At 36.5% G+C, this 18780-nt stretch overlaps 1 protein-coding gene and 1 long non-coding RNA gene across 3 annotated transcripts; one reads left to right on the forward strand and one right to left on the reverse strand.

Moving 5' to 3' along the window:
* Positions 1-2403: 2403 nt before the first annotated feature.
* LOC125212849 (exocyst complex component EXO70B1) lies at positions 2404-4710 on the forward strand. Its single transcript, XM_048113124.1, has one exon. The coding sequence runs from the start codon at positions 2508-2510 to the stop codon at positions 4461-4463; it is 1956 nt and encodes a 651-aa protein (XP_047969081.1). The 5' UTR covers positions 2404-2507; the 3' UTR covers positions 4464-4710.
* Positions 4711-7071: 2361 nt separating this feature from the next.
* On the reverse strand, positions 7072-8538 carry LOC125212627. 2 transcript variants are annotated; one of them, XR_007174760.1, is made up of 4 exons: positions 8149-8538; positions 7887-7959; positions 7496-7532; positions 7072-7420 (listed from the first exon to the last, which is right to left on the reverse strand). It is a non-coding gene; the product is annotated as an uncharacterized LOC125212627 (long non-coding RNA). The 2 variants fall into 2 exon arrangements; XR_007174761.1 differs by lacking the exon at positions 7496-7532.
* Positions 8539-18780: the final 10242 nt, after the last annotated feature.

Genomic DNA, 18780 nt, shown 5'->3' on the forward strand with positions numbered 1-18780 from the left:
ATCGTATGTTCAAATTTTGGCTACCCAAGTACTCCTATTTTTTTATTCTAGTAGTAGTACTTTTTTATTATTTGAGCAGTTCTAAAAAAAAATTCAATCAATTTGGTATGTTTATCTTATATGTCTTCTACTTTTAAAATCTGAAAAATAAATACGTAAGATGAAACTTTCGCAATCATCTCATTCTTTTCTTTTTTTCGATAAATTACGCGATGATGTGATGGTCGATTAAAAAATTAAAACGCGTGAGTAAAACGGTGTTGGACAAATGACACGTTTTATCCACGTGTTTTAAATAGATTGTCATATCAATGCATTAGGGCTGACAATTTTTGACACGACACGGTAACACGATACGAACCCGCACGAAATTAATGGGTATGTGTCAAAGCTTATTGGGTTCTTATCCTTATTGTGTCGACACGATAACGACACGAAAACTTCGTGTCATATTCGTGTCGTGTCGTGTCGTGTTCATGTTACACGTTAAGAAATAATATTAATATATTATAATATTATTATTTTATTTATTTTAAAATTTAAAATTTTAAAATTTAATATTAGAAATAATATTAATATATTATAATATTATTATTATAGTGTCGTTATTGTGTCGTGTCATATATGTGTTGTTATTGTGTCGTGTTGACCCGAAGTGGTTCGTGTCGTTAATGGGTTTGTGTTGTATTCGTGTCGTGTCGTGTCGTGTCTGAGGGTAGCGGGTCGTGTTCGTGTTCGTATTTGGAGTTTTCTTAACGGGTCGTGTTCGTGTTTATTATTATCGTATCATGTCGTTATCGTGTCGACACGATAACAATACAATACGCACAAGTTGCCATCCCTACAACGCATGATTTGCGTGGAAGGGTAGGATGAGATAATCAAGAAAATTTCATTTTATGTGATTTGTTTTTCAAATTTTAAAAGGTATGGGACAAACCAAAATGTTACTATCTTTTAACAGTATTTATTCGGCAGTTTGCCTTATGTATAATGCAAATGTTGTGAATTAAATCAGGCACAATTTGAATGGATGGATAATTTGATATTTCGGTTAGCATTCATAAGGCCGTATTTGGGCCTATATTTTTAAGTTGTTCGTATTATATATTGTCTTACTCCACTACTGACTAAGCCCATTTCCAATTGGGCATATCTTGGGCTGTGTAATATTTACATTTATTTTGATTATGAGTTGGGTAAAGATACGTGAATGAAATACAAAGCCCCTAGCAGTTTTGTGAATCTTGTTTTGGGCTCGTTTCAGGCGATCCAATAGGGACTTTTTTCATGACAATTAAGCACAATATAGGTAGTGTTCGGTTTCCTAAATAAAATAATAATAAAATATTACCTCCGTCCCCTTAGTTTATTTCATTTTTTCATTTCCGTCCGTCCTCCAAAATTTGTCCCATTTCACTTTTTACCATTTTTGGTAGTGGACCTCATATTCTACTAACTCATTCATACTCACATTTTATTATAAAAGTAATATATAAAAGTAGACCCGCAATCCACTAACTTTTTCAACTCACTTTCCATTACATTTCTTAAAACCTTACCGGGTCAAAGTGGAACAAATTTTGGGGGACGGAGGCAGTATAATTTAGGATTGAATTGTGAGATTATTTTAATCATATGAGGTTAGCTATGACTAATTATCCCATGATTATCCATCTAGGATTGAGTTGGGGGACTAAATCTCATGCACCAAACACACTACTAATTTAATCACGAGATACAATATTGCAAACCGAACACCCTCATAGTTGATAATATACTTATGCTTTTAATAGGTCGGGGATTCTAATTACTAATGTGAATTTAGAATTATTATTAGCATCGCTTTAATCAAGATAAATATAGACACTTCTTTAAAGCTTGACCCTGATGTACATGTTGTGGGATGTGTTGCAGGAGTGCTAGGTCGAGAGTCACGCTTGCGATTAAAAATAAATAATCTAAAATAATCATAGTTATTTAGTTTCCTTAAAAAATAAAATTTCGCTTACGCCTTATCGAGTTAGGTCGTTATCAGTTTGACTTTAATAATTACTCAACTCCCACGATTTCCCACTCATGCTTAATCTTAGCAAACAAAAACATGAATGATGAGAGATGAGTTGTTTGTAGAGTTGAAAATCAATATCCATATGTTTTCATTTCACAATTGTCATTGTGTCAACCCTAAAAATGTGAAGGTGTGGTTGCCCACACTTATTAGTGAAGTCGTGGTGAGCACCACCGATCTCACCCTAACCTACCAAAATCACAAAACAATAGTATTTCATTTTTGACAAATAAAATACTATCAAATTTAAAATTAAAAAAAAAAACAATATTCAGTTGTAACGTATTTGTATCCATCTCCAAAAATCATGCATCTCCCTACACCATCTTTTCCCTCTTCTCATTAATTACACAAAACAAAAACGGAAAATAACGGAAATCAGTTACTATTAACACAAAAAGATCTCCCAAAAAGAAAAAAAAAACCGCGAAAATCAATGGAAGAAGAAGCACATCTCCATAAACACAACAGCTTGAACAAAATCCCCCTATTTACAACCAGTCCAAAGCCTCAGAATTCGGTGGATTTATCCAACGACGACGCAAGCGACGACCATTCCACGCATCACAGCCATGAAATCGAGCAAAATGTCGATCAATTCATCGATTCGATCGCCGCAATCGAAGATAAATCGTCGCACACGCCGGAGATACCCGATTTCATCGAGACCTTCTCCAAAATCATCGTATCGAGAGTGAGGAAGTACAATTCCGGCGCTGCAGGAGCCAGATTCGGCAAAAGGACTGAGGATGATATGATGTTCATCCATTCAGTTAGGCGGATCTCGAAATTGACGAACGCGTTGGGCGAATTTCCGCCGGATTCGAGCGTGAATCCATCGATGAATCAGACGAGCGCGGCGCTGCAACGCGCGATGGTGTTTCTGGAGGAGGAATTCCGGTCCTTGTTGGAGGAATCGAGCACTTGGAGGAGCGACGACGCTGATAATTCGCTCAGATTGTCGGTCTGCAGCTTGAAGAGTCAGGGGGATTATTGCGAGAGGGAGGATTCTGCTCCGGCGGAGGAGTATCCGTCGTATTCGGAGGAGGCGGTGGCGAAGATGCACGAGATCGCGTCGACGATGATCGCGGCGGGGTACGAAACAGAGTGCTGCCAGGTGTACTACATCTCGCGGCGGAACGCGATCCGGAAGCAGATGGCGCGCCTCGACTACGAGATCATGTGGAACATGGACGACGTCGCCAAGGCGGCGTGGGAGACGCTGGAGGCGGAGATCTCGCGGTGGATCAACGTCGTCAGATCCTGCTCAGATCTGATCTTCCCCGGCGAAAAACGCCTCGGCGAAGCCGTCTTCGCTCTCTACCCGCAGATCTGCAGCAGATCCCTCACCAACATCATCCGCGGCGTCGTGATCCAGCTCCTCGATTTCGCAGAGGCGACGGCCATGGCGAAGAGATCCGCAGAAAAGCTCTTCAAATACCTCGATATGTACGAAGCGCTCCAATTCCTCCTCCCTACCATCTCCGGCGACTCCTGCTGGGGAGATCTCGTCGACGAAGTCTCCGACGCAATCGACCGCATCGGAGAATCCGCCGTCAGCAATTTCTGCGATCTGGAGAATTCAATCAAAGGCGACGCCGGCCGCGTCCCCGTCCCCGGCGGCGCAATCCACCCCCTCACTCGGTACGTGATGAATTACCTCAAATACACCTGCGATTTCAAGGACACACTAGAGCAGATCTTCGAGAAACACACGAAATTAGCGAAGAACACCTCCGAATCCATCAGTCTCGATCTGGAAAAGGAGAGCCTAAGCCCTCACAACTTCGAAACCATGGCCGGAACGACGCCGTTCTCGATCCAGGTAGTCACAGTGATGGATCTCCTCGACGGAAATCTCGATAAGAAATCGAAACTCTACCGCGATCCGGCGCTCCGCCACATCTTCCTGATGAACAACGGCAGATACATCTTACAAAAGGTGAAAGGCGCGAGCGAGATCCTCGACGTCATGGGCGACCAGTGGTGCCGGCGGCGATCGACGGTGGTGAGGCAGTACCACAAGAACTACCAGCGGGAGACGTGGAACAGAGTGCTGCAGACGCTGAGTCAGGAGGGGCTGCTGGTGAACGGGAAGCCAAACAAGCAGCTGATAAAGGAGAGGTTCAAGGTGTTCACGGCCACGTTCGAGGAGATATACCGGTCGCAGACGGCGTGGATTGTCAGCGACGAGCAGCTGCAGTCGGAGCTGAGGATATCGATCGCGGCCGTGCTCATCCCGGCCTACCGGGCGTTCGTGGGGAGGTTCCGGCAGTATATGGATAACACGAGGCAGGCGGATAAGTACATCAAGTATCAGCCGGAGGATGTGGAGACGATGATCGAGAAGCTTTTCGAGGGGAATAGTATTTCGATGATGAGGAGGAAATAGGTTTGGACTGGATTCGCCATTGTTGATAGCTAGGGTTTGTATAATATTTTTTCTTTGTTTTTAGGGTTTTCTTCACTTGTTTTTTTCTTTGGATCTTTAGAATATTCATGAATCGAGATGGTTGGGTAGTTTTTGGTAAGATTAGTTACTATTTGCTTGTAAATTCATAAAATTGGCTACATTTTGATCTTGTATATTGAAAATGTGCTTCTCGAATATCGAATTATTGATTTATTTTAATTTTGAATGAATCAAATTGAGACTATAGGGCGTCAACGAAAACGTCGTATTGTGAACAACATAGCGACATGGTATTATACTAATTTAAATGTATTTTTATTTATTTCTGGCTTTCTCATTTTCACCTCATTATTTTTTATATGGTTATTAATTTTTAGTATAATACGGCTTTGTTTCTTTGTCCATAATATGTAAGGTCGTTTTAGTTGACAACCAATGCCATGTAAGTCATCAAGCCAGATGTGCAACATTTTAATAATTTGTTTTAATTTTTAAAATACCACAATTTAAATAAATACTACTCATACGAAATGAATTACTAATAACTAAGTAGTGAGGATTAGTAAATAGTTAAGGGTTTTTTTATAAGAACCATCCAACCCATTTGGATATACTAGTATTATTCCGGTTAATGTTTAAAAACATGAATGATGAGTTGTTTGTAGCCTCTAGGGTTCCAAATTAATATCTATATGATTTCACCAATTGAGCACTAAAATGTGAAGATGTGGTTGCCCACACCACACCACGCTTGGCGAGCACCAAGTTCACTATTTAATTTTTGAAACATAAAATAATCAATTTTTTTCCTTTTTGAAAACCATGCAATTGAAGGATAAATTGTTATTAGCCCAGTAATTAAATTGAAATGTGTTTGGGAAACACATCGGCATAAGGATAAGCAAATAATGGGCCTTGCTGTTCATTGCGTGTTACAAACTCACAACAATATTAGTTTCGGCCCAACAAGAAATACATTTATGCTAAACAAACCAATCTAAGCCTTTCGAAATGTATAAAAAATTGTCTTATAAGTATCAGACAATTATTCGAAAATATGAGAGTGTATAGGCAGGGAATCAGTGGTGCACACCCGAACTCCACATTAGTATGATATTGTCCGCTTTGGGCAAAGTTCTCACTGTTTTGCTTTTGGGGTACTCCCCAAAAGGCCTCATACTAATGGAGTAGGGGTAGCCTATTTATACACTTGCAAGTCTTGTTCATTCTCCGATGTGGGATATGGTTTGCTCCCTTTCAATCCTCCCCTCAAACCAAGACCACCAGACCATAGACCACATGCCTACCCCATGTTACAGGTCACCAGGTCACCACAGGTCTTGGTCGAGCTCGTCACATTAGAGAACTTGCAAGCGCAACCACCGAACCCCGAGCAACACAGGCCCAGCCCTGAACCAGGGCTTTGATACCACTGTAATATTGGCTTGTACCTCTGAGATTAGCCATCTCAGATCCAATCAATAAAAGAGGTCCCGGTTAATAGTGAATCCTAAGCGGTCTGATCCCTACAGTATCTTTAGGATCTTAAACAAATTAACCCAATTAGGCCTTTTAAGCAATTGGCAATCCTAAGGTGTGACAGCTTCGAAATCCATTTCGCCTGTCATCTATTGTAAGCGACGACCATCACACTGCCTCTTCCTCTCGACACTATCGACAATCTTTTTTACTATGTTCGAATCCACAAGTTTCGTTTGGTGGATCCCATGTTAGGCCATTCACAGCCGGGCCCTCACATGTGTTGTCTTAGGCAGTGGCGGACGCAAAAATAAATTTTGGCAGAGGCTTCACTAAAATTTTTCATGCGCCATCCGTCCATGAAAAATAGTGTCATTTTGCTATTTTGGGATGTCCACTAATCTCATTTCCAAAAATGGAAAGTTTTATTCTCATACTTTAACCATTATACTCTCTTTCTCTTTTACTTTATCTATTTTTTTTCTTTCTCTCTTACTTTATTAGTTTCTAATTAAAACTCTATGTCACTCACAAATGAGACTATTATTTATAGACGGATAAAGTGTTATATATATCATAAAAAAATCAAAATAATAGAAAAAAATAATGCATAAATATCTGATAGATAAAATTAATCTAGTTGTGTCACTACAAGAAAAACAGGCTTTCCCGAGCACCAAGTGCTCGGAAATATAAGACAAAATGCTCGGAAAATCGAGATATACCGAGCACTTTCCTAGCACACAGTGTGCTCGCCTTTCGCTTCGTCGGAATTTTTATGCGAGCAATTAGTGTGCTCGCTCATTTCGAGCACCAGTTTGTGCTCGAAAATTTCCGAGCACATATCAAGTGCTCGGTATTTTCCGAGCACTTTGGGACAATGGAATAGTTCCAAGCACATATCAAGTGCTCGGTATTTCCGAGCACTTTGGGACAATGGAATAGTTCCGAGCACTTTGGGGCAATGGAATAGTTCCAAGCACATCTCTTGGTGCTCGGCATTCATGCTTTTAAAAATATTATATTCTATATTTTTTATTTTATTATTAATAAATTATATATTTTATTGTATTTTCCTAAATTAGGAGTATTAATTAAATAAATAAAGTAAACCAAATGGAAATGACATTATATTGATGAAATTTTTTTACAGTGCATTTGAATTTGAAATGCAAAAAATATATGAATTTGAATACAGAGCATGATCCCGGGGACGTGGACGAAAACAGCGTAGCCTTGCTATGCATCTCAAATGGCTAACCATACACGTATCCGCTTTCTCCCGCACCATTGCAACTTGCCTTCTTCATCTTCACCATCCTCTCCTTATTCACCAAATGATACGTCGTCGCCTCTCCATTCGCCTTGAGGAAGTCCCCATAGGCAGTAACGAACTTCTCCAGATGAGTGGACTGGTAGAGATCAAAGTAGATCAAGTTCATCTTGAACCCTTCAACCTAATTTCACAATTAAAGTTAGTTAACTCAATGAAATAAATCCAATCAATAAACAAAATTTGGTTGCACACATACTTATTAGCAGCATCAACATCAACCTTGTTGTATCCTTCTAGACGGCAACACAAAATAACCAACAAAATTTAGAAATAAATTCATCATTCTGAAATATCTAAAACCACACAAATCAACTTAGGGAACAATGCTCGGTAGCTGCAATATAGACCTACAAGTATTCCAAATCAACATAAGCCCAAGATCTTCGAAATTGAAACAAAGTAACAAAATGAAGATGAAAAGAGCTAAAAATGCAGTCCAGATTATGAGCTATTTGTTGCGTTTGGGGCTGTGTGCTAGCTAAATTCATCCCTATCCATGAAATAAGCCAATCCTTTCCCAACAAACTACAAATGTCAGCTGTATTTCAAACTGAAATGGACGGATATTGCATCTTATAATGATATACCTGTTTCAGAAGACTAGACTCAACAATCACCGAAATTTATTACTGTGATTGAATCGCGAACTGTATATACCTCCTGCATAGAAGAGAGAGAGAGCATTCCACATTTTCCAATCAAGACAAAAAATGCAGAATAAATCAAATTGAATCCCCAATCTCAGTTTAACCTAATCAATTTTACTAACTCAAGCGTAATATTGCAATATTCATCAATTCTATGCATACTGAGACCAAAAACAGATACTGAAAGGGAAATTAGGGTTACCTTGGAGCTTGAGAGCAACAGGCGGTGGAGAATAGTGGAGAGCGGCGGCGGTGGAAAAAGCGGAGAGAGAGCGGCGGCGGAACGAGGAGGCTTGGTGTTCGATTGTATGCGGCGGTGGAGAAAAGCAGAGAGCGGCGGGGGAACGAGGAGGCTTGGTGTTCGATTGTGTGCAGATGTGGAGAATAGTAGAGATCGGCGGAAGAATGAGGAGGCTTGGTGTTCGATTGTTAGATGTGGAGGATTGGTGTTCGATCGCCGCTGGAGATCGGCGGCGGCGGTGTTCGATTGTGTAGGTCGTTACCGAAATGCGGAGAGCGGCGGCGGAGCAAGGAGAGAGAGACCGGCGGTGGAGAGTTTAAAACGCAGAGTAAATTTTGAGTACTTCATTTAACTTTAAATACGTTATTTACCATAAGAATATAAATATTTCTTCTTTATACTGCCGATCACACTTTTACAGTACCTCCACATCGGTGAGTCGTCGGCACTGAAATGTCTGAAGGAGTTCTGTGGGGGCGTGATCAGCATTTTTCAAGGTAGAGCAGTACCTTCAAAGCCCTACTCCCAGAAAGATTGTCGGAATTTGATGCATATGCACGGGGAGAAGCATGCAGGTTCCCCGGGATGTTAGGCGGCATAGACCGTATGCATTGGGAGTGGAAGAACTGTCCTGCCCGGAAGGGGGCCTACACGACCGGCTACAAGTCAAAGAACCCCACGATAATCCTCGAGGCCGTAGCTGATTACGGGCTGTGGATCTGGCATGCGTATTTTGGGGTAGCCGGGTCGAACAACGACCTCAACGTCCTGAACTCGTCTCCCCTCTTCAACGAAAAGTGCCAGGGCGTCGGTGCAGCCGTCTCTTTTGTGGCCAACGGCAACCGGCATGATATGGGCTACTACTTGGCGGATGGGATATACCCTCGGTGGCCGGTCTTTGTGAAAACGATCCGACAAACAAGTGATGAAAATAAGGCCTACTTTGCGCAACGACAGGAGTCGGCGCGCAAGGACGTGGAGCGCGCATTTGGTGTGCTCCGGTCTCGATGGGCGGCAATTAAGGGCCCAACGCGTTTGTGGGATGTCGGATGCGTTTCCGAGATAATGTACGCCTGCATTATCCCGCACAACATGATCGTCGAAGACGAAGGCGTACAACCGACTAGTTGGGTCGGTGACGATGAAGCCGGTCCAAGCCACGCAACGGCCACCCCTAGCGTACGACAGGGGGTACCTCTCGATGAAGCCGGCCGACTCAAGGAATTTGCCAACATGCGCCAAGTGGATGCTCATATTCAACTCCAAAAGGATATAATTGAAGAGTTGTGGGCACGGAGGATTGCACGGCGATAGTTTTTTCTTTATTATGCATGTAATTTTTTTTTTTATCTATGTAACTTTTTTTAATGCAATTAATGAATTTTCCCGTATATGTGTCGTAAATTTAATTCCGTATTTTAATCGTAATTTTAATTCCGTAAATGTAGTATATTTTGAATTGTTTTTATTGCGGCTGGCCTATGGCTGGCCTAAATCTGACGTGGCAGGTGGTTTTTTCGGTGTTGCTGACGTGGCAGGGGAGAGAATGGCTGGCCTATGGCTGGCCTAAGCACCATTACGGATGCTCTAAGTTATACTGTTAAAATATCAAAAATACTATTGCAGATTTCCAACCACTTTAAAAGTGCTTGGGATATTCCAAGCACTACAAAAATGCTCGGTATCCGAACACCTTCGATTGGTAACAATAATTCCACCTAATTTTTTTCATCCAAAGCCGAGCACATTTAGATTTGCTCGCCATATTCCAACCACATATTTAGTGCTCGCTATTAACGAATAATATTAATTTATTTAATATTTTTATCCATAGTGTTCAATTTAATAAGTGAAAATTTAAAATGTAATTGCATATTTTCACAATTATAATGACAAAGTTGGCAAATAAAACAAGCATTTTTTTATCCTGACCACATATATAGTGTTCAATTAAATCAGTGAAAAATTCACAATTATAATGACAAAGTTGTTGGATAAAATGCCGAGCACATTAATGGTGCTCGCAACTATTGGTGATAAATAAAATATTGTAGAATAAATGCATAAATACTTTTTGAAATCATAATGGCATTTTACTATATATTGTGTATACCCGAGCACAATTAAATGTGCTTGGCAAATGCCGAGCACCATATATGTGCTTGGAAATGCCGAGCACCACATATGTGCTTGGAAAATGCCGAGCACCGAATATATGCTTGGGAATTATAAAAAAATAATTAATAATTATTTTACAACAATATTAGTTGAAAACATGTCAATATTTTTTGTTAGTACATTTCAATATTTTTAAGCAACATCTCACAAAATTTGCATGTATAAAAAATTTGCGGATCATTCACCATTATTAAAATTTATTTTGAACATATATTATCAATCTTATTAATTAATAGTTCCGAGCACCATATATGTGCTTGGAAAATGCCGAGCACCGTATATGTGCTTGGAAAATGCCGAGCACCTAATATATGCTCGGGAATTATAAAAAAATAATTAATAATTATTCTACAACAATATTAATTTAAAACATGTCAATATTTTTTGTTAGTACATTTCAATATTTTTAAGCAACATCTCACAAAATTTGCGGATCTTTCACCATAAATATTAAAATTTATTTTGAACATATAATATTAATATTATTAAGTAATATGTCCGAGCACCGTATATGTGCTTGGAAAATGCCGAGCACCTAATATATGCTCGGGAATTATAAAAAAATAATTAATAATTATTCTACAACAATATTAATTTAAAACATGTCAATATTTTTTATTAGTACATTTCAATATTTTTAAGCAACATCTCACAAAATTTGCATATATAAAAAATTTGCGGATCATTCACCATAAGTATTAAAATTTATTTTGAACATATGATATCAATATTATTAACTATTAAGTAATAGTTCCGAGCACCATATACGTGCTTGGAAAGTGCCGAGCATCGTGTATGTGCTCGGGAATTATAAAAAAAATATTTTTCATCCAAATTTTTGCTACTACGTTGAGAGTAGGCGGATATTTCACTATGCAAGTATTCCAAGCACTTTTAAGGTGCTCGGGATTATCCGAGCACAAGTAAGATGCTTGCAAGTATTGGAGAAAAATTAAAAACCGATGTAGAGAAAAAAAGACTTGACATTATTATTGTTGAATTATTTCACTAAGTATTTTCTTGTAACCGAGCACATTCATGGTGCTCGCTTGTTTCCGAGCATATATTTAGTGCTCGCAAATATTGGTGATATGCTATTTGTCTCTCCCGAGCACATATTGTGTGCTCGCCCGTTTCCGAGCACTTTCGGTGCGCCATATAGTTCCATGACTAAATCACCAATATCGATCATGTTGCCTATGACTGCAATTCTCTCAAGTTAACTAACCATTTTTTTTACATTGCCGAGCACAGTTAGCTTTGCTGAAATTTGCCGACCACAAAATAAAGTGCTCGCTATATTCCGAGCACATATGAAGATGCTCGCTATATTGCGAGCACATATGAAGGTGCTCGCTATTTCTGGTCGGGAAACAGTGATTTTTTTGTAGTGTGTTTATTTTGCTAAAGCAATAAATATCTATATAAAAATGCATAATTATCTAATACAATGTGATTTTGTGAACTACTCCCTCTATTTTCTAAAGATAAAATTCTTTCTTTTTTAGTTTATTTTCTAAAAATAAAAGTTTTCAATTTTAGAAAATGGACGACATAATTCATTAACATTAATTTTATTAGTATTTTTTTTTCATTCTTATTGTATTAATTTTGTATTAAAACTTTCTAAAATCTTACGTTTAGATAAGGATGGAATATGACAAAATGAAAAAACTGACCTCACCTCACCGATTGAAGTTATAATTCTCATTTTAATAACGCTACCGATTGAAGTTATAATTCTCATTTTAATAACAAGCGTTAGTATCTAATCTAGGAAACAATTTAATAATTGTTTTAATAATTTTAGAATGTATATAGACGCTTTTCAATTTCATAGTAGTAAACGTGCCACCGTTTAAGCAGGGAGACCTTTTCAACTATTATTATTATTATATTCATTTAAATTCATCTTCTTCCTCGTCCCAAACTCATGCGGCGGCGGCTATTGCCGAAATTTTCTCTGTAAATTTATTTTTCAGTCCCTCCTCCTATTAAATCCCAAAGATATTAAGTTGGGAAGGGCTGAATATACGTTTCTAAAGAGTTTGACAATTTTTATTATAAAAATTTATTTTTAAAAAAAGTTTTGGGACCTCAACTTCACCTGTGTGCGCCACTGGTTTTAGAGAACCTGAAACAAGGTGTTACTACACTCGCACACACTCGCACTATTTGCAAAAGGCGAACTAGATCCCTCCTAGAACTAAATCCGTACAGCGAAGTTGATCATGAATTATGTCAAGATGGTTTAAAAGGACACGACGACGATGTCCAACTCCGAATGCCAATACCAAGAATTATACTCCCTCCGTCCCAGTTTTCCATTCTGATTCGTCCCACATAATTTGTCTCATTTCACTTTTACCATTTTTGGTAATGGACCTCATATTCCACTAACTCATTTCTACTCACATTTTATTATAAAACTAATATATAAAGGTAGGACCCACATTCTACTAACTTTTTCAACCCACTTTTCATTACCATTCTTAAAACCCGTGCCCGGTCAAAATGAACCGAATTATCCGGGACGGAGGGAGTATTTGTTAGGTTACAAACTCATCCCACATCGGATGAGTGAAGAAAGTTGGAAGGTGTATAATATAATTTATGTCCAACCCCAATTAGTTTGAGGTCTTTTGGGAGTGACCCAAACCAAATTCGCGCGAACTTAACTCAAATCGGACAATATCAAACTAATGTTGCAGTTAACGATCCTAACAATATCAAACTTCTCAAGAAAAAAAAATTGGGAATTTTATTAGTTTTTTTTTATTTAATAATTTACTTATTTCGCTTATTCAATATAAAAAATTTAACCTTTTTGTTTAGAATTTGTAATTATCAAAATTTCAGTAAATATAGTACAATTAGGATTCGAAGACGTGATGTGACAATTGAAAAGTGAAATCTATTATTATTATCTAAAGTGACAGTTGTGATATTAACTGAAATGTCACTGAAAGCAGTTTGGGCGGGAACATGAGTCCATTTATTAGGAGCATCTTGAGAAATGGACATAGAGCAAAAGCGGTCTCTCTATCCTTGTGCTCTCCATGTGTTTGCTCTTCCCAAAAAAAGAGTTTCGCTTACCAAAAAAGTTTGGTAGAATTATTTATGAAAATGAACACTTATTAAAACCAAACCTCTCCTCTCCCTTTCCCTCACCCTCAAAAATTATCTGCTGTCATCCTCCGGGTTACCGCTGCTGCAGTTCGTCTGCCTGGAGACCTCGCCTCCTCCGCTCTCCTTACTTTCTCCATCCAGAGGCTGCACGCAGCGCCTGACCGCCTCCATTGATGGCGCTCTGCCGTTGCCTCGCGGACTCCGGTGCCGCACCGTCGTAGCATGGGTTACCGCGGCTTGCTGCTGTCAGCGTCGTCGTCCGGGTCGTCGTGCGGCTTCTCGCAGACAGTCCCATCCACGAAAGCTAAGCATTTTATTTTATAATCTTGCTTAAAGTTCGACTTTTGAAAATTCAAACATTTGGTTAGTTGATTTGAAACTTTAGTTTGGAAGATTTAGATGGTATTATTAGTTGTGTTGGAGTTTCCCATGAGTTACATATTTTAACATACTCATGCTTAGAATTTGAAAGTAGAGAGCTTTTACCTCCGTTGAAAAAAAGTTACAAGAATAGCGAGAACTCTCTTGACTGTAGTTATCTTGATTTCTGCCAAAATCATATGTGCTTGATTGTAAGAGATTGGAGATATAAGGAGATAAATTGGGAATGTAATCTACCTTGAAAATGATTCAGACTGATACAGGAAGTGTCGTGCTCTTTCCTCTGCACTCTCTCTTTTTCTTACTCTAGACTTTTTTTTTAATTGTGAATTGTGAAATTTGGGATAAAATTCTTTATAGATTGCGAGAATCTACTGAGTATAGACCGTGATGTAGTGTAGAAGGGGTTAATTTTCGTATAATTTGTATTGATGGGGTATTAATTTGGTTTAAATTGGTTTAACTGTCAATCAATGGTTTATTTGTTGATATTAATTGTCAATTGATTGTCGTTAACGGTTGGAAAAAAAATTATGGAGCAGATTGGTCATGATAAATCGTGAAGAACTCGCCCGGCGACAACAGAGGAAGCAACCCGCCTGCTGTAGTGGGGCTGGCAGTGCCAATGGCAGTGCTGTGGAGCCTGTGTTTTCTGTACGGGACAAGAGGGCAGATAAGGAGCTCCCACAAGTGGGCTAAGTCGGAGGCCATTCTAAGGGAGTTGCAGAACTTCTACCGCCAAGCTCCGCCAGGTTGCTGATGCTATGACGGTGGAGATGCACGCTGGTCAAGATTCGGAAGGCGGTAGTAAGCTAAGATGCTCATAAGTTACGTTGACAATCTTCCCACGGGGTGTGCTTTTATATATGATTGTGCGCAAATGTGTTTTGTGTTTCCTGATTGTATTTGATATGCTTCTGTATCTATACTATTTGATTTGATTTTAGCAATCATCATTGCTCAAATCTGGTGCATTTGGCCCTTATTCAAAATCTCAACTGCTATTAGCTAATAATTCTTGATTTCAGACACAATAAACTGGTTTTTATTTCTGATTGGAGGTATGAGGAGTAGGGCGATGGTTACATTGATTTGTATGGTGGGGTTTATATAGCTTTAGGGTTTTCCAATTACATAGTACTAAAACTTATTTGTTGATAACTTTTACTTTTAGTTTTACTTTTTGTCACTGATATTATGATTTCTGATTTTGTTATCTTCACATATGTTTATGAGCTATGATTATTTTTTATTTTTATGATGTCCTTAATATCTCACTTTGATTGTGTTGTATACCATAACTATTATTAAAAATCAAGGTTAATGTTCATGTTGGGTTATATGTGAAAAATCAGTGTTGTCATGGACAATTAATATTTTTCTTAATGTTCCGTAAGGAAGTTTTTCAAAACATATGAACTTCATTTGCTTTTGTATGATTTTTAGTTTTTATGCTTGTTTTGTGAAAAAACATTATAGAATCAGTACATTTTTTTAAATTGACAATATTGGCTTACGGAGGAAGTTTGAAGTACTCTCTTTTTTCAATTAAGTTAAGTCAAAAAATTTGAGCACGTAAATTAAAAAATTGTGTTAAAAAATAGGAGAGAAAAATAAAGTATAAAAAATTAAGAGAGTAAAGTAGGTGATAGAATAAAGTAAGAGTGATTGGATGTTTTATCATTTGACAAAAGAGGAAATGACTTAACTTAGTTGGGATATCTCAAAATGGAATACGATTCAACTTAGTTGGGCCGGAGGGTATAATTAATAGACATAATGTGATTTTTTTCTTCCTATCACAAAGTTGAAACAAGAGAGAAAACAGGAGAGACGGAAAGGAGGTTGATTGGTTACCCCACCTTTAAGCATGTCGATTCGCTGTCGGTGGCTCATAGCAATTGAACGCTAGACGTTGTGAAAAAGTTTGACTATTCTGTTCGAAAAATATACAAAACTGTTCTAACCAACATTTCTATGCTACTCCCTCCGTCCCCCATAATTTGTCACCATTTGACTCGGGACGGATTTTAAGATGTGAGTGATAATGAGTTAAAGTGAAAGATACAAATTTTTAGGGACGGATGAAAATGGAAATAAGTGACAAATTTTCAGGGACGGATGAAAATGAAAATAAGTGATAAATTTTCAGGACTGAGGGAGTACTTTAATTTTCAATTTATTTAATTTTACATTTGTAATGGTCTAAAATAGTGTTATTAGTAGTAAAAAAATTTATATTTAAAGTCCACAAAATAATACTACTCATTTTCATTATTTTTTATTTATGTTAATTTATTAAGAATGTGTAATCAGTGAAAATTATTTGACCCGTGCATAACACGGGTGATAACACTAGTTGTTATTAATTCTTGGCTGAAATATATTACATTTATGTTGTGTTTGCCTAAAAATATTGTAAGACTCTCATTCAACTCAATCTTAATCAACTTTTTAATAAAATATTCATTTCTCTATCCTTTATATACACAATCCTCACTTAATTCAACCCCCGTCAACTTTTTTACTTCCATCAGTGACCCCAATCCAATCTAATTAAATATTTTCTTTAATATTTTATATTAATATTTTGATTTATAATTAATTTAAATATATTAAATAATGTCTAAAAACTATAATAAAAAAGGTATATGATTCAAATTTAAAACAGAAAATATTAGATATTCAAATAATTAAAGCACGATATAATAATAAACTAGTATTATCACGTGTTATGCACGGGTCATATAATTTTCAGTTATTAATTAATAAAAATTTTAAACAATTCAATAGAAATAATAATTAATGTTATTATTTACACTTAAAAAAAACAATATATACTAAGTCTCACTCTAAGTCAAACATTTTCTGTTCTCGTTGAGCTCATCTTAGGAGTACATATATATTTTGTATTTTATAAGTTGAGTATAGAATAAATAAAATAAATGAGGGATAAAAGTGGTGATAATGATGTTTCCACTTTAGTAAATGTGTTAATTAGATCGAGATATTAAAATAATACTAGAAAAATATGTTGCTTAGGGTGGGAAAGATGGTGTAAAGTCGTATATAGTAACACGTTATTAGATACTGCTCCATCCGTCCTATAAAAATAGTTTTTTGACTATTTTGGTCCGTTCTATAAAAATAGTTATTTCTATTTTTGGCAAGTCTTCTATCTCTTATAAAATGAGTCTCATTTTCCACTAATACTCCCCCCGTCCCGCTTTAGGAGTCCCGGTTCATCAATTTCGGGAGTCCCGCTTTAGAAGTCCCGATTGGGACAAACTAATAAAAATGCCTACAGAGTAAGTAAAAAAGTGTTAAAAGTGGGTCTCAACATTCACTACAATATTTATTTATTACACACTCAATTAAAAGTGAGTCTCAACATCCACTACAACATTGTTTATTACACACTCAAACACTTTCTTAAAACATATGGCCGACTCAACCAGGACTCCTAAAGCAGGACGGATAATATTTAATCACTTTTTCTTTCTATATCTCTCTTACTTTATCAATTCCGCATTAAAATCCATGTTCTCAAAGTCTCTATTTTTATTGAATGGATGTAATATTAGATATAAAAAAAACCATGGTTCAAGAACTTAAAAATTGGTAAATATAATAATCCCACCGTCCCATATAAATAGGTCATATTTTTTTTTTGTTTGTTCCAAAAAAATAGTTCATATCTATTTATGACAACATCCCCTCCTCTCTTTTACTTTATCATTTATGAATCCCACTATCCACTACACAATTTCAACAACTTTTTTTCCTTCTTTCTTACTTTACTAATTATGCATTAAAACCCGTGCATATTTCAAATAGTTGTGGATAGAAGGAGTATATTTTTTTGAAAATCAATAACAAAATAACAATCACACTTCAACTAAAATTTATATGTAATATGAAAATATCATTAGTGGAGTATAAAATAATTAATCTAAAATAGTTCAAAAATTTTGAAAATGAAAAACATAAATAGGAACATACTTAAAATTAGTATTTGATACGATGGGCATTGGTTGTTTATTATTAATTTAAAATAAATTGAATTTGGAGAATGAGAAAGATGAAAAAAATATATAAATAAAAAAGAAAGAAATTGGAAAAAGAAATAAAAGGATTAAAAGAGAAATATTAAACATAAAGACTAAAATATTCCTTAATACCAAAAAAATACAGAATAAAAATATTCAAAAAAGTGAAAAAATACCTTAAATGAAATTAATTCTTTTGTCCAGAAAACTCTGGGACAATATTTTTTTTTATCAAATACCAGAAATATGCAAATACAAATTACATTGTCTAAATACCTTTTTTATAGTTCGCCCTATAATTAAATACATAAATAGATTTGCTTTCAAATATACTCCATGTAAATAAGAATAGTAAATAAGAATATAGTAGGAGTGCTATGATATTGATTTATTAAATAAAAATTATACTACAATTTAAAAATAAATATAGATCATCTCCTATTCGACCATCCCAGTTAGAATGTGGAGTAACTATAACAAAATTGGGAGAGTAAAATAGTGTACTGAACATAATTCACAGAGAAAGGAAATTAGTACTATAAGCCAACTCTAAAAACAATTTAAAAAGAGAATGAATGAAAATAATTGAGGATTTATTATTTGCTTCTCTGATTGTTTTTTTGGGTAATATACAAATTTTGTCCTTCTCTTTCCCTTTTTAATAAATCTATGCAACAAAATTTTGTACAATCAAAAATTGGTTTATTTGAGAAAAAAGTAATTTATTTATGTATTTAATTAAAAAGTATAGACATATATATAGTATAGGGAATGTGCATAATATTATGGTTTTGTGTATAACTTTTTAAATTTTTTTGAACCATAAAATGTAATTAATACATACTTTAATTCAAAT

This window comes from Salvia hispanica, chromosome 3 (genome assembly GCF_023119035.1).
Source record: "Salvia hispanica cultivar TCC Black 2014 chromosome 3, UniMelb_Shisp_WGS_1.0, whole genome shotgun sequence".
Taxonomy (NCBI): Eukaryota; Viridiplantae; Streptophyta; class Magnoliopsida; order Lamiales; family Lamiaceae; genus Salvia; species Salvia hispanica.

Bases quoted from the DNA above. Each gene is read 5' to 3' on its own strand.
- LOC125212849 (XM_048113124.1), top strand. From the start codon at position 2,508: ATGGAAGAAGAAGCACATCTCCATAAACACAACAGCTTGAACAAAATC.